Below are 13,542 nucleotides of genomic sequence, written 5' to 3'. Positions count from 1 at the left end.
GGTATACAGTACATATGGCATTATATGGAATAAAGTTTGATTGAGGTGTAGCCCTTAGGATTCTAGTGACTAGGCAATCACCCTAATACAAAATGGAAATCTGTTTTCTTGCTAGTTAAAAACCAGTTGATAATTGTTTTTGGTCGTATTTCCTGGTGGCTGTTCTTTCCACTTTCCAGTTTGCCTGATTCCAACCCGTAACATATAGGCTTAGTCAGAAAACAACAGCTAGGAGTTAGTTTTATCCATTGCAAGAGATTTTTGTCTAGGATGGAGCACCGCTGGCAGTGTTGTTATTTAGCTTTTGTTGTTGTTGTTGTTTTTTAAGCATTTTATTTAATTTATTAAAAGCAAATAACATTCCATACAAGCAAGTCAAATTTTACAAAACTAAGTTCACATTAAATCACCCCCCACCCATGAGAAAGAGAGTTAGGCCAACAGAGTAAAACTTTAATAGGAAGAAAAATAAGTAAATAAATAAATAAATAAAATAAAAATAATTAAAATAAATAAGGGAAAAGAATCCACTTCCTCAATTTAAATACTTATTCTAAAATGTTATTGATTAGATCCTGCCATTTTTTAAAAACGTTTTGCACAGATCCTCTAAGTGAGAATTTGATTTTTTCCATTTTCAAATAATATATAACATCGGTTACCCACTGACTTAAAAGATGTGGATTAGGATTCTTCCAGCTGAGCAAGATAAGTCTACGTCCCAATAGTGAAGTAAAGGCAATTACAGTTTGTTTGTCCTTCTCCACTTTAAGCCCATCTGGGAGTACACCAAACACAGCTGTTAGTGGATTAGGGGGGATTGTGACACCAAGGCTGTCTGAAAGGCATTTAAAGATTTTGGTCCAAAATTATGTTAATTTGGTGCACACGCAAAACATATGGCCCAATGATCCTGGAACTTGATTGCAACGTTCACAGGTTGGATCTTGACCTGGAACCATTTTGGACAATTTTAAACAAGACAGTTATAGGCTATAGATGATTTTTGAGTTGAATAATTGTATGCTTTGCGTATATGGAGCTAGAGTGCATTATGTGCATCGCTACCTTCCACTCCTTTTCTGAAATGTTGAGTGAAAGATTTTTTTCCCACTGTACTCTGGGATCATTGAAAGGAAGGGACTTTAAAATTTTTTTGTATATTACACAAATGCCATCTGAGCCCTCAAGACTGATCCAGAATAGAAACAGGTGGGAGGTGAGGAAAATTGGGCAGGTTTTGTTTAGCAAAGTTTCTAATTTGAAGGTAGTGAAAGAAATGTGTTTCTGGAAAGTTAACTTTGGAGTGTAATTGTTCGTAGGATGCAAAGACATTGTCTATGTACAAATCTCTAAGTGATTTAATCCCAAATGTTTTCCAAACATTAAAATCTGCATATGTTATTTAGCTTTTTTATTATCTATCTGAGATATCCCGTATTTAGTCACTCCCTGAGGATTGAATTACAATTATATTAAAAGCATGGGTAGGACACCTAGGGTTCAGAAAGAGAAGGAAAAAGTCATTAAAGTCTCAATAAAGTCTAAGTCGGCATCAAGTTTACAATACAGCCTTTCCCAGACAGAGTTGGTAGAGACAGGTGAAGGAATCGATCAGCCAGGACCTCATGCTGCAGCCTCAGCTCCAGCCAGCAACAATCATGGAAGCAAAGCAGCGAATGAGGCAGGCAACGAGAATTCGATGATCTCAGGGAGGATATCAGAACTGAGTATAGTCTCATTATTCCCACTGTTATCTACTACCAACTCCCCATACGAGTCATCAGAATCATTTCCAACAAGATTCGTAACTCCGCTTTTGGATAACGGAGAAGATGAAAAGAAGCTATCTGAGCTGAAGGCGATGATTACCGTACTCTGGGATGGGGGGAAATAAATGATGTAAACAAGAGAACAGACAGAATTGACATTAGAATGAACAGCAGAATGGACAAGTCTAAACCCAGTGACACAGCTGAATTATTTTCTAAAACACCTGGGGCCTCATGTACTGTATAAACGGTGCGTACGCAAATAATTGTTGCGTACACCCATTTCCACCCTCCATCACGATGTATAAAAACTAAACTTGGCGTAAAGCCACACACCTTCTCACGCCAGGTCAAACCATAGCATTCGCAAGTTTTCGGCCTGGTTTTGCAAACTGGCACCACCCAGCCTCAAAGCAGTGCTACTGTTCCTGGGTGTCTTCCTTTTATTTTTGAGATTCACATCCTTGACGCGGCTTTATTAAATACACTGACATTAAGCACATACTGTATCACTTTTAGTTTAAGGCATCTAATTGTAATCAACCTGTCACCATATAATGGTGCATGGAATGGCCAAACTATTCCAAATACCATAGCTGCTTTAGCATTGTTACTCTGGTGGAGTGGTGGCTCTGAGGCTATGGATATGCACTGGCAATCGGAAGGTTGCTGGCTCGAATCCCGTAAAATGCCAAAAGGACCTCTGCTCTGTTGGGCCCTTGAGCAAGGCCCTTGACCTGCAATTGCTAAGCGCTTTGAGTAGTGAGAAAAGCGCTATATAAATGCAAAGAATTTTTTTTTTACTCTCAGTGCACCAATGAGTATTTTAACCCACTGTATCTGAGTGTGGAATCACAGCTTTACAGCAGCTAATCGGAAAGCTCTACCGCAGATTGTGTCAGGACCGGAGAGAATTAGAGGGGTACAGTTTCTAGCACATGCTGCCTCAGCCTTGTGCACAGTCTATTTGAATTTCGACAAAAGCTTCAGAGCCTTTCCTGCACAAACCTCGCAGTTCAGAAACAGTTTCATCCCAAGAGATATAAATGCACTCAATCAGTCCATCAAGTGCACCTGGTGGAACTGTTTGTACTTATAAGTCCAATTACCTCACTGTAAACTTGCATTACTGTTGTAATATTGCACAACCTGAGCCACTTATGCTTTCATATTGTATATTTTTCATTGTTTTTTTATCGTATTATTATTATTATTATTGTTGTTGTTATTTTACCATTATATTGGAAAATAAGTTTATGGAGGATTTGCATATTGAATCTTATTGTATAATGCAATAATAATAAAGGAATTCAATTCAATTTAATAGAATAGAGCGTGTATCACAACTGGCTTCTAAGGTCGATTTAGATTTCCGGACGCTATCTTCTTGGAGCTCTTGATATCATTTTTCAGATGAAATGTAGCAAAGTATATATATATATATATATATATATACAGTGCTCAGCATAAATGAGTACACCCCCTTTAAAAAGTACGAATTTAATCAGTAGCTCAATGAACAAAAGAACAATGTCCACAATTTTCACAAGGCTGAGTTTTATTGAACACTTGTTAAGCTCCATAACATGAAATTAAGGTTAATAATATAACTTAGATCACAAAATCTTCAGTTTCACTCAAATTGGTTGAAGCAAAAATGAATACACCCCGCAACAAAAACTACTACATCTAGTATTTTGTATGACCACCGTGATTCTTAAGGACAGCACCAAGTTTTCTAGGCATGGAATGAACAAGTTGGCGACATATTGCAACATCTATCTTTTTCCATTCTTCAAGAATAACCTCTTTTAGAGCCTGGATGCTGGATGGAGAGTGATGCTCAACTTGTAGCTTCAGAATTCCCCACAGGTGTTCGATTGGGTTCAGATCAGGAGACATACTTGGCCATTCAATCACCTTCACCCTGTTCTTCTTCAGAAATGCAACAGTAGCTTTAGATGTGTATTTTGGATCATTGTCGTGTTGGAAAAGTGCATGACGACCAAGTGCACGGAGTGATGGCAGCATCTTCTCCTTCAGTATAGAGCAGTACATTGTTGAGTTCATGATACCATCAATGAAATGCAGCTCCCCAACACCAGTAGCACTCATGCAGCCCCATATAAGGACACTGCCACCACCATGTTTCACTGTAGGCACCATGCATTTTTCTTTGAAATCCTCACCTTTACGACGCCATACAGTTTTGAAACCATTAGTTCCAAAAACAGTGATCTTTGTCTCATCACTCCAGAGTATAGAGTCCCAGTAGTCTTCATCTTTTTCAGCATGGGCCTTAGCAAATTCTAGGCGTGCTTTTTTGTGCATGGGCTTTAGGAGAGGCTTCCTTCGTGGACGATACCCATGCATGCCATTCCTCTGCAGTGTGCGCCGTATTGTGTCACGGGAAACGGTCACTCCAGTTTGGCTTTCTACTGCTTTAGCTAACTGCAGTGAACTTGCATGGCGATTTTCTTCAATCCTTCTCATCAGAAGACGCTCCTGTCGAGATGTTAACTTCCGTGGACAGCCTGGACGTCTCTGTAAGATGGTTGCACTTCCATCTTTCTTAAATTTTTGGATCACTTTTGCTACAGTATTTTGACTGATATGTAAAGCTTTGCTGATCTTCTTGTAGCCCTCACCTTTTTTGTGTAAAGTAATGATTTCCTTTCTCAGATTTTTTGACATTTCTCTTCCATGTGGAGCCATTGCTGACAGCATGAAATGGGAACAGCTTTTCTTTGTTAAGTATTGCCCTTTTATAGTAACATGTCTGCTGGACACCTCTTAAATGAATCATTAGACTCACCTGTGGTTGAATGCCTGTTAATTGGACTTTTGTAGTCTTAAGTGTGGCTTTTCTCCTAAGACTATAATTGGGGTGTACTCATTTTTGCTACATGGGCTTGAATGAATTTGTTAGGATAATCACTTTTTTGTGTGTGCAAATTAACAAATCTTGTTTGCAATCAATGGCCCACATTTGTGGGAGTATTTTGTAGTACAGTATCTCATAGACAATGTTGATACTGAAAGGAAACTAAAGGTTTTGTGACAAATGTAGTGGGGTGTACTCATTTATGCTGAGCACTGTATATATATATATATATATATATATATATATATATATATATATATATATATATATATATGTATATATATATATTACATTATACAGATAAATTTCTAACTTCATTTAAATAATGTACACTGTTATTAAACGTATGGATATGGTGAATAGCGGTAACGAAGAGTTGATGCCCCATTCAGGGATTGTTCATGCCTGTCACTGTATGCTTGCTGGGACTGGCACAACCCTGGATGGATAGATGGATGGAATAATTAAACACTTACTACTAAGTTATTTCAATGTTCCTTAAAAGTTTTGAAGAATTGGCATTCTAAGCCTTCAGATGGCTTGACATTTATTAAAGAGCTGATTGTGTGGCGATTGGTTACTTTGCAAAAGAAAAGGAAGGACAGGAATTGGGGGTTATTACGTTTGAAAAACGAGAGTGTACTACTGCAATAAGTTATTTCATCGAGGGTCGCGCACGGTGCAGGAATCATTGTGCAGGAGGCAGATGCAATCTTTGGACAGGGCTCCAGCTCATTACTACCCCTGCGCCACTGTGGCCCTATGTTTAATACATGCTTTAGTTCATTTCATCATGAAAATGATATCAAGTATACATCTTAGTATATTTAGTGTTTAAATTGTTCAGAGAGCTGTAATATCATGAATGTAATGTATTCTGTGTCCTGTTGGCATAAGAGAAAGCCCGTTTAAGAAGCAAGTAGTGATTCACACACATAGAGTACATGGAAGAACACAGAGAATATGAAGAGAACAAAGAGAATATGAAGCGTGCTAACGTGCTACATTAGTTACAATGGGATTTGAGAAACTAGTAAATTAAAAGAATTTAAAATTAAGTTTATGACGTTCTGCTTTAATGACAAAATAAACCATGTGATTAAAGTGGAAATTTTGAGATTAAAATTGACATTTTAAGCTTTTTTTTCCACTATGTCTCTATTTTTTTCTTTTTTCTGTACCCTAATAAGCTTCCATACGACACTCAGACGGTGGGCTACAACTCACCTTTTCACGGCGACTTTAATATCTTTTTTATTTCGGGCACTGTGTGACTTTCTGAACTTGAACTTTTGATTAGCTTTCTTTTTTTGTTTCTACAACCGCTTAAACCAACAAATGGTACGTTTTTCCTTGCCTCCACTTGGCATGCGCTGATATTCTTCTTTTTTCCCTGTGCTTTTGCCATTGTCTTTTCACAGAACACTGAACTTAAGGGAATATTTATATTGCTTTGCATATTCAAAGAGGCGTATTTCTGGGAGGAATCTGGGAGGGGCGGCAGGCACGTGCACAAGGGTTAAATTTCACGCAGACCAGTATTTATGTAGCGGAAGTGCATGGAAGTTGGCTTACACACGGTTTTCTGCATCTGAATTTTTTTGTGCGTACGCACATTTCAACTTTTGTTTTTTACGCCATGTTTTAGTGTGAATTCTACACATGGCGTTATGCATGAGGCCCCTGGAGAAGACTTTAAATCAGATTCTGAGACCTCAGCAGCTTATCACATACATGGTATGAATGCCTCAAAACTGAGAAGCCTGATTGTCTGATTTGACAAACAACAGGTCAAAGAAGATTTGTTTTCGATTCTCACACAGGAAGAGGAGATTACATTTGTATTTTTCTGGACTTTTCCCTTTCAACAGCTGCATAAAGAATTGCATTCTACAGCATTAATCAGAACTTAACCAAAGGTGAAATCAGATACAGCCTCTTGTTTCCAGCCAAACTGAAAGTGTTTTCTGATGGGCAATTCTAAATTTTTAGTTCTCCTGAAGAAGCAGAAAAAGAATTAAAAAGACTGATCCTGACATCGTCCAGAATGTGAACATGAGTTAATTATAGGAATTTTTGTTATTTTCATTATATTGTACTGTTTAGTGATCTTTATAATCTGCCTTTTTTCCTGTTGCTCTTCTTCAGCTTGGCACACTTATGGCAATTCCTACAGATTCTGAACTTTCGTTTCCTTCTTCTAATATAGTACGGTGATTCATCCAATAAGGATGAATAGAGGGAAGTGTTTTATGTGTTGAAGCATTAACTTTAATTTTAGTATAAATCAGTACAAATCTTCAAACTATTAATCCTTTATAAATTGTATTTATCAGCTGACACTGCGAAAGCTGGCACAGCATAGCACAGGTACACTGGCCTTTGTACAATTCTTTATCAATTGCCATCTCATGCTGTACAGACAAGTAATATGAGAAAGGGGACACAAGCCCACAAGCCATTATTTACAACCTGTAACAAAGTTTGGTATAGATAGATAGATAGATAGATAGATAGATAGATAGATAGATAGATAGATAGATAGATAGATAGATAGATAGATAGATAGATAGATAGATAGATAGATAGATAGATAGATAGATAGATAGATAGATACTTTAAAGTAACACCACCATGGCATCCCATGATGGTAAAAGCAAATTAAAAGGGAAATGCTCTAATGAGAAGTTAGACACTTGGTGCTTCAACAGAATTGTGTCCAGTGTCTCAGTCCTGCATGCAGAATTATAAACAAATCTTTGATTCTGTGAGTTCAATCATTAAGCCTGTTGTTTTTCTTCCAGACCTTTCACATCCTTCGGGGATGGATTCCTCTTGAAGGACAAAATCACAGTAAAACTTTTTGCGCCACGTGGCTGATTGTTTTAATTTATTTCCGTATTTTCATGAGAATTCACACAGGTGAATAAAAAACTTATCCTTACTATGAGAAAAATAGTACCCTACCAGGGATATATGATAAATGGATTACTTCCCTTCTGTTGTCATGTCTTCCTGGGTTGTTCGAAACACAAAAGGTGCGGGTCAATTCTTGACAACTGTCTTGGCTTGAAAATTGGACTTATTAAGTTGTTAAGCTTTTCCTCCATGCTCCATAACCTCCATTGTAAAGCACCAGTACAGGAGAATATTTTTTAATTTGTAGAAACTGCTTAAGTTTAGAACATAATTTTGTGTGGCAAATGCATACACTCTGTGTTTGTGAAGAAATAACTTCAACTGCTTCTCAGGCTTGCATTTCTATTTATTCTACTCATGGTTACTAAATACATAGTTCAGCAGATGAGTAGCATGTAGTATGATATACTGTAGAGAAAAAGTGCAGGCTGTATATTCCAAGTGCTGTTTAATGTCATAATAAAAGACAATTAGACATTACACTGTGGTTTAACATTAAAAGAATCTGTATAGGTAAGAGAAGTAATATGTTTTGAGGAGTTACATCTCCAAAAGTCTGTCAATGATAAAACACAAAACCACAGCTGTACCTGACACGCAAATTTTGATTTTTATGTGTTGTTTACCAATAGGAGTCATATTTAAATGAAATGTAATTTCCTAATTCTGAGAATATAAACTTGGATGAGAAAACTTCTAGTGATACTGTAGTCCACACTGTTATGCCAAACCGAAGAGAAGCAGATAGAGAAGTAAATGATCAAGCACACACTAGGGACAATTTAGAATCGCCAATCCACCTAACCTGCATGTCTTTGGACTGTGAGAGGAAACCCACGCAGACACGGGGAGAACATGCAAACTCCACGCAGGGAGGACCCGGGAAGCAAACCCGGGTCTCCTAACTGCGAGGCAGCAGCGCTACCCACTGCGCCACCATGCCACCCCAGTTTAAATGTTTACAGTTTAAATGTTCAAAGTTTAAATGTTCTTAATTATAATAAAATTGTGTCATTTTACACCCTCTGGTAGAGCTCCATAGAGGCTAGATCACTAGTAAAGGATCAAAAATAGTCTAAAATGATACCCCACATGCTTATGTTTGATGTTTGTCACTTGTAACCTTCTGGGAATTGTTCTTAGAGGGATAGGACCACCAGTGAAGAATTAAATATCAAAAATATTATCATAATTGTGATCAGCAACATTGAAATAGCATAAAATTCTATCAAGACTATAAAGGACTATTCCACGCTGCTGCAATACTACAGCGTAATTGCAAGTGAAGCTTGAAAGAATAAACTTACACATCTCAAAGATATCAATTTTGTAGTGAAAAGGATGAATCAAATTCAAAATAAATAGCAAATGGGGATCGTAACTGAAGGTCGAAATTAAACTGTCAGTAACAAAATGTAAGTCAATGTCAGAACAATGAATGCAGGGTTATGCATAGTTACATGCAAAAGATTTTTTTTCCAGAAGTAGTCAGAAAACTTGGATGCAAATATGTCTGAAGTGCCAGCTTATAAAATGTCACAGGTGTGACGTCAGGCTGCATGACATTTCAGGACAGCCCAGCAAACACCAGTGCATCCAGGGAACAGTTGCTCAATAGTGGTGCACATAACAAAACAAAACAGTACTGTGGTGCATTTAAAATTATGATGTTAAATAATATAAACGTTTTCAAAAACAAAACTAGAAAGGAGTTAACTAAATCAAAATGTTTCTTCGTAACCCAAAGCAAAGAATAAACCATAAATAAAACTGAGAAAAAATGCATCCAATGAGAAAATTTTTATTCTCCTAAAGGTTAATTGCAAATTGAAATAACTTTGGAATTGATGAGAAAATGGGATTCCCTGAGTATCACAAGATAACATGAACACTCCATATATGCCCATGTGAATGGAAAAGCAGAGCTGAGCACTTTGGAACACAAATGCTACCTGATTTGTTCCAGTGACACTCTTAAAGTGAACATGGTAACACTAAAAAACAAGTACATATTACAATCATGTATGTAACTATTAAACATTACTTGTATGTGATCCTTTCAACAATTTTAACATCTTTTATGTATTTTAATACATGGAGGTGCTCTGTCACAAAGAACATTTTGTATACATCAAAGTACCATCAGAAAATGCACTTTCTAAGCAGTGGCATAGTGATGAATGTTTTAAGCAAAATACACATAAAAAACTAATTTTGATCAAACATCCAAAAATAGATGTAAATAAAATTGTCATTTGGACTGGGAGAGTTTACAGTACAGGCTTGGGAAAAATATTTAGAACATATAGAGACAGATAAATAAAGTGTAACTCCATTTTGATTGACTCACAAAACTCTTTTATAGTAGACAATAAATAAACTTTCAGAATTGATGGTTATCAGAAGCATTAGCAATTTGAGAATTGGAGCTGTTCTCCTGACAGGTTTTTTTCTCATTATTCCATCGAGCACAGATCCATAAAAATAGGAAAAAACCTGAAAAAAGAAAAAAAAGTATACGAAATGAAACTTACAAGGATTTAGTGGTTTGCATTCATTTATACTTAAAGAAAAAGTCAAAATGATTTCTTCACAAACATGGTATGTGTGCATTTGGCACATTAATTGTGTTCTAAAGTTAAGCATTTTCTATAAATTATAAAAAAAAAAATGTTGCCTTCACTGGCACTTTACAATAGAGGCTAATAGGGCATGGAGCACCACTGGAAAATAAAAGATTAAAAACTTCATAGATACATCCATGCGGCAAATACATATATACCATGTTTGTGAGGAAATAAACTTAAAAAATACCAAACATATTCTTTAGCAGGACATCTTTTTAATTTGACGGGTAGGATGCATTCACATATAACTATTGCTTTCCACCTACGCGCACAGGTTTCATTTTAACCACAAAGACTTATTCAAGACATAAAATAAACTATGAATGGTATTTAGGACGCTTTACAAATGTGAAGAGTTGTGGTACATTATCTTTAATAGTAAAGGTTCATTCCCATGTTCATGGTTGTAAATGGAGGTATTACTTTTTAATACAAAAAGTGATAAAGTTCAATACCCCCTTGATACAGAAAATACTTTAATTTACCCAAGAAGCTAAGTAGCCACCAAGCACATTAAGGATGGTTATCTTATGAGGAAACACCCAGTTACTGGTCTCTTTCAAATACTGTAGTTAAGACTGCAAAACCAAACATTTTTGAATTAGTGAAAGTGTTAGTCAGAGTGTTCATAAGAAGTGTAACGACTTACTTCATGAGGTAGAAGTAAACAAGAACAGACTCCAATCAAGCATTTGCAATTTTAAAAAGTGTGCTTCAGTTTAAATATCCATCCATCCATTATACAACCCACTATATCCTAGCTACAGGGTCACGGGGGTCTTCTGGAGCCAAACCCAGCCAACACAGGGTGTAAGGCAGGGAACCAATCCTGGGCAGGGCACCAACCCACCACAGGACACACACACACACACACACACACACACACACTAGGGACAATTTAGAATCGCCAATCCACCTAACCTGCATGTCTTTGGACTGTGGGAGGAAACCCACGCAGACACGGGGAGAACATGCAAACTCCACGCAGGAAGGACCTGGGAAGCAAACCCGGGTCTCCTAACAGCGAGGCAGCAGCGCTACCCACTGCGCGACCGTGCCGCCCCAGTTTAAATGTTTAAAGTTTAAATGTTCTTAATTATAATAAAATTGTATCATTTTACACCCTCTGGTAGAGCTCCATAGAGGCTAGATCACTAGTAAAGGATCAAAAATAGTCTAAAATGATACCCCACATGCTTATGTTTGATGCTTGTCACTTGTAACCTTTTGGGAATTGTTCTTAGAGGGATAGGACCACCAGTGAAGAATCAAATATCAAAAATATTATCATAATTGTGATCAGCAACATTGAAATAGCATAAAATACTATCAAGACTATAAAGAACTATTCCACGCTGCTGCAATACTACAGCGTAATTGCAAGTGAAGCTTGAAAGCATAAACTTACACATCTCAAAGATATCAATTTTGTAGTGTAATAGTGTGAATTTCAGGACTAGTACAAATAAAAGTTACCCAAATGGATAAGAAAAATGAAAAAGGTAGAAAGCACCAATTTCTTTTGCAAAGTTCCTGAAGGTTTTTTCTTGATAAAAACTGCCACTGATGCTAGCTAATTTATAGCACCCTGTAGTCCCTAAATAATGAATGCAACAGCCAAGGAGAATAAAAAGCAACCAGGTCTTGTTCTGACACTGCCAAAGTCTCAAACATTCACTACATCTTAAACTCCTGATACTAATGATGATAGCACCACTTCTTACAATTACATGATGATAGTGACTACGATGATGGTGGGTTTTGACGAAGACAGCAGCCAGAAAAACAAAAGTTACATTATGCCTGATCAACTTGCCTCAATAAACTGGTAGATAGCAGGCTAAAAATGCTGACACGGTAAGCCTCTTACCCTTAAGCCAAGAAGGCTGCATGGAAACCCAATACAGGTTGATAAAGTAAATAATTGTTTCAACTGATTCATGAAAGATATACATGAGGATATGGAGGAAATTAAGTCAAATTTAATTTAAGATAGAAGCATTTTTTCAAACAAAGGCTTGTTGAAATGTGGGAGAAATCACTGAATCACGACGTTAAGGCAGGAACCCTGACATAACTTTTCTAAAGTGTCTGGATGAGATATTTGGACATCTTAGCTATTATCTAATGAAACAAGTCTGACAAACTGAATTCCATCCATCCATCCATCCATTTTCCAACCCGCTGAATCCGAACACAGGGTCACGGGGGTCTGCTGGAGCCAATCCCAGCCAACACAGGGCACAAGGCAGGGAACCAATCCTGGGCAGGGTGCCAACCCACCGCAGGACACACACAAGCACACCCACACACCAAGCACACACTAGGGCCAATTTAGAATCGCCAATCCACCTAACCAGCATGTCTTTGGACTGTGGGAGGAAACCGGAGCGCCCGGAGGAAACCCACGCAGACACGGGGAGAACATGCAAACTCCACGCAGGGAGGACCCGGGAAGCGAACCCAGGAAACTGAATTCTCTCCTCTTATTTATTACACATCTTATGTTCCTTAGAGAAGAACCAAAAAGAACATGTGTTGTATTGATTTATGCTATTATAGAAATAGGACAATAGGACTTATAAAACAACAAACTGCAAATCAGCCTTTAGGTTTCAGCTTTTATAAGGAATTTTTTGAACAGTTGAGTGGAAAAAGACATCTAAAATTTACCAGACTTCCATAACTAAAATCAAAACCCATTTGTCTTACTTTTTCTTCATTAGAGTAGTACTCACCATACAAGGAGTTTATGATGCAAAATAAATACTGAGTTGTCAAACTCTGAGTAATAATGGTGAAGAATCCCAGTCCCCAAGTAGTACCCAGCAGGCAGGTTAGTCCCAGAAATGTGGAAGTGAATTTGCAGATGCTGGTGTTTTCATTGTAAGTCTGCTTGTTTGCTCGCTTTATTTGGACAATCTTAAAAATCATAGCAACCAACATGCCAGTGGTAAAGATGAATACAACTCCATAGTATCCCATCACTAAACAGTACTGTAGAGCAGATTTTGTGATCCAGCACCTAATTTAAGCAGAATCCAGTCATTTACCTTTATGTGGTTGCCTCAGACACAAAGTGTAATTTTAGTCTGTCATTCACACAATCATCCTACAACTATTTAAGTAATAAATCCTTTTAAAAAAAGAGCAGTTTTTTCAATTTCCAAAATGCTTTTGTTTTCCTGGGCCTCAAGCTTTCCATATATCCATCAGTTTTACAAACCTCTATTTATACTCCATTTATTCAGTCTGCGAAATCTGTCCCAGCAATTTTGGGAACCATAACAAACTTCTGTGCCTGCCTGTCACAGAAATGAATTCAACCAAAAATAGGTAT

The 13,542-nt window shown here is 37.2% G+C and overlaps 1 protein-coding gene across 3 annotated transcripts in view; it reads right to left on the bottom strand.

Moving 5' to 3' along the window:
• Nucleotides 1-9,498: 9,498 nt before the first annotated feature.
• The window catches only part of LOC114657534 (adhesion G-protein coupled receptor G5-like), a 31,457-nt gene continuing 27,413 nt past the window's right edge, over nucleotides 9,499-13,542 (bottom strand). For 2 of the 3 annotated variants that reach the window (XM_028809420.2, XM_051931649.1), the window contains 2 exons: nucleotides 12,941-13,227; nucleotides 9,503-10,071 (listed from right to left, as the gene is read on the bottom strand). In XM_028809420.2, the coding sequence (XP_028665253.2) occupies nucleotides 9,959-10,071; nucleotides 12,941-13,227 (400 nt within the window). In that variant the 3' untranslated portion in view covers nucleotides 9,503-9,958. Of the gene's footprint in view, nucleotides 10,072-12,940; nucleotides 13,228-13,542 lie in introns of all 3 variants that reach the window. The other variant, XM_051931650.1, reaches the window with a different exon arrangement.

This window comes from Erpetoichthys calabaricus, chromosome 9, assembly GCF_900747795.2.
Source record: "Erpetoichthys calabaricus chromosome 9, fErpCal1.3, whole genome shotgun sequence".
Lineage (NCBI taxonomy): Eukaryota > Metazoa > Chordata > Cladistia > Polypteriformes > Polypteridae > Erpetoichthys > Erpetoichthys calabaricus.
This window is presented reverse-complemented; position numbering and strand designations above follow the sequence as displayed.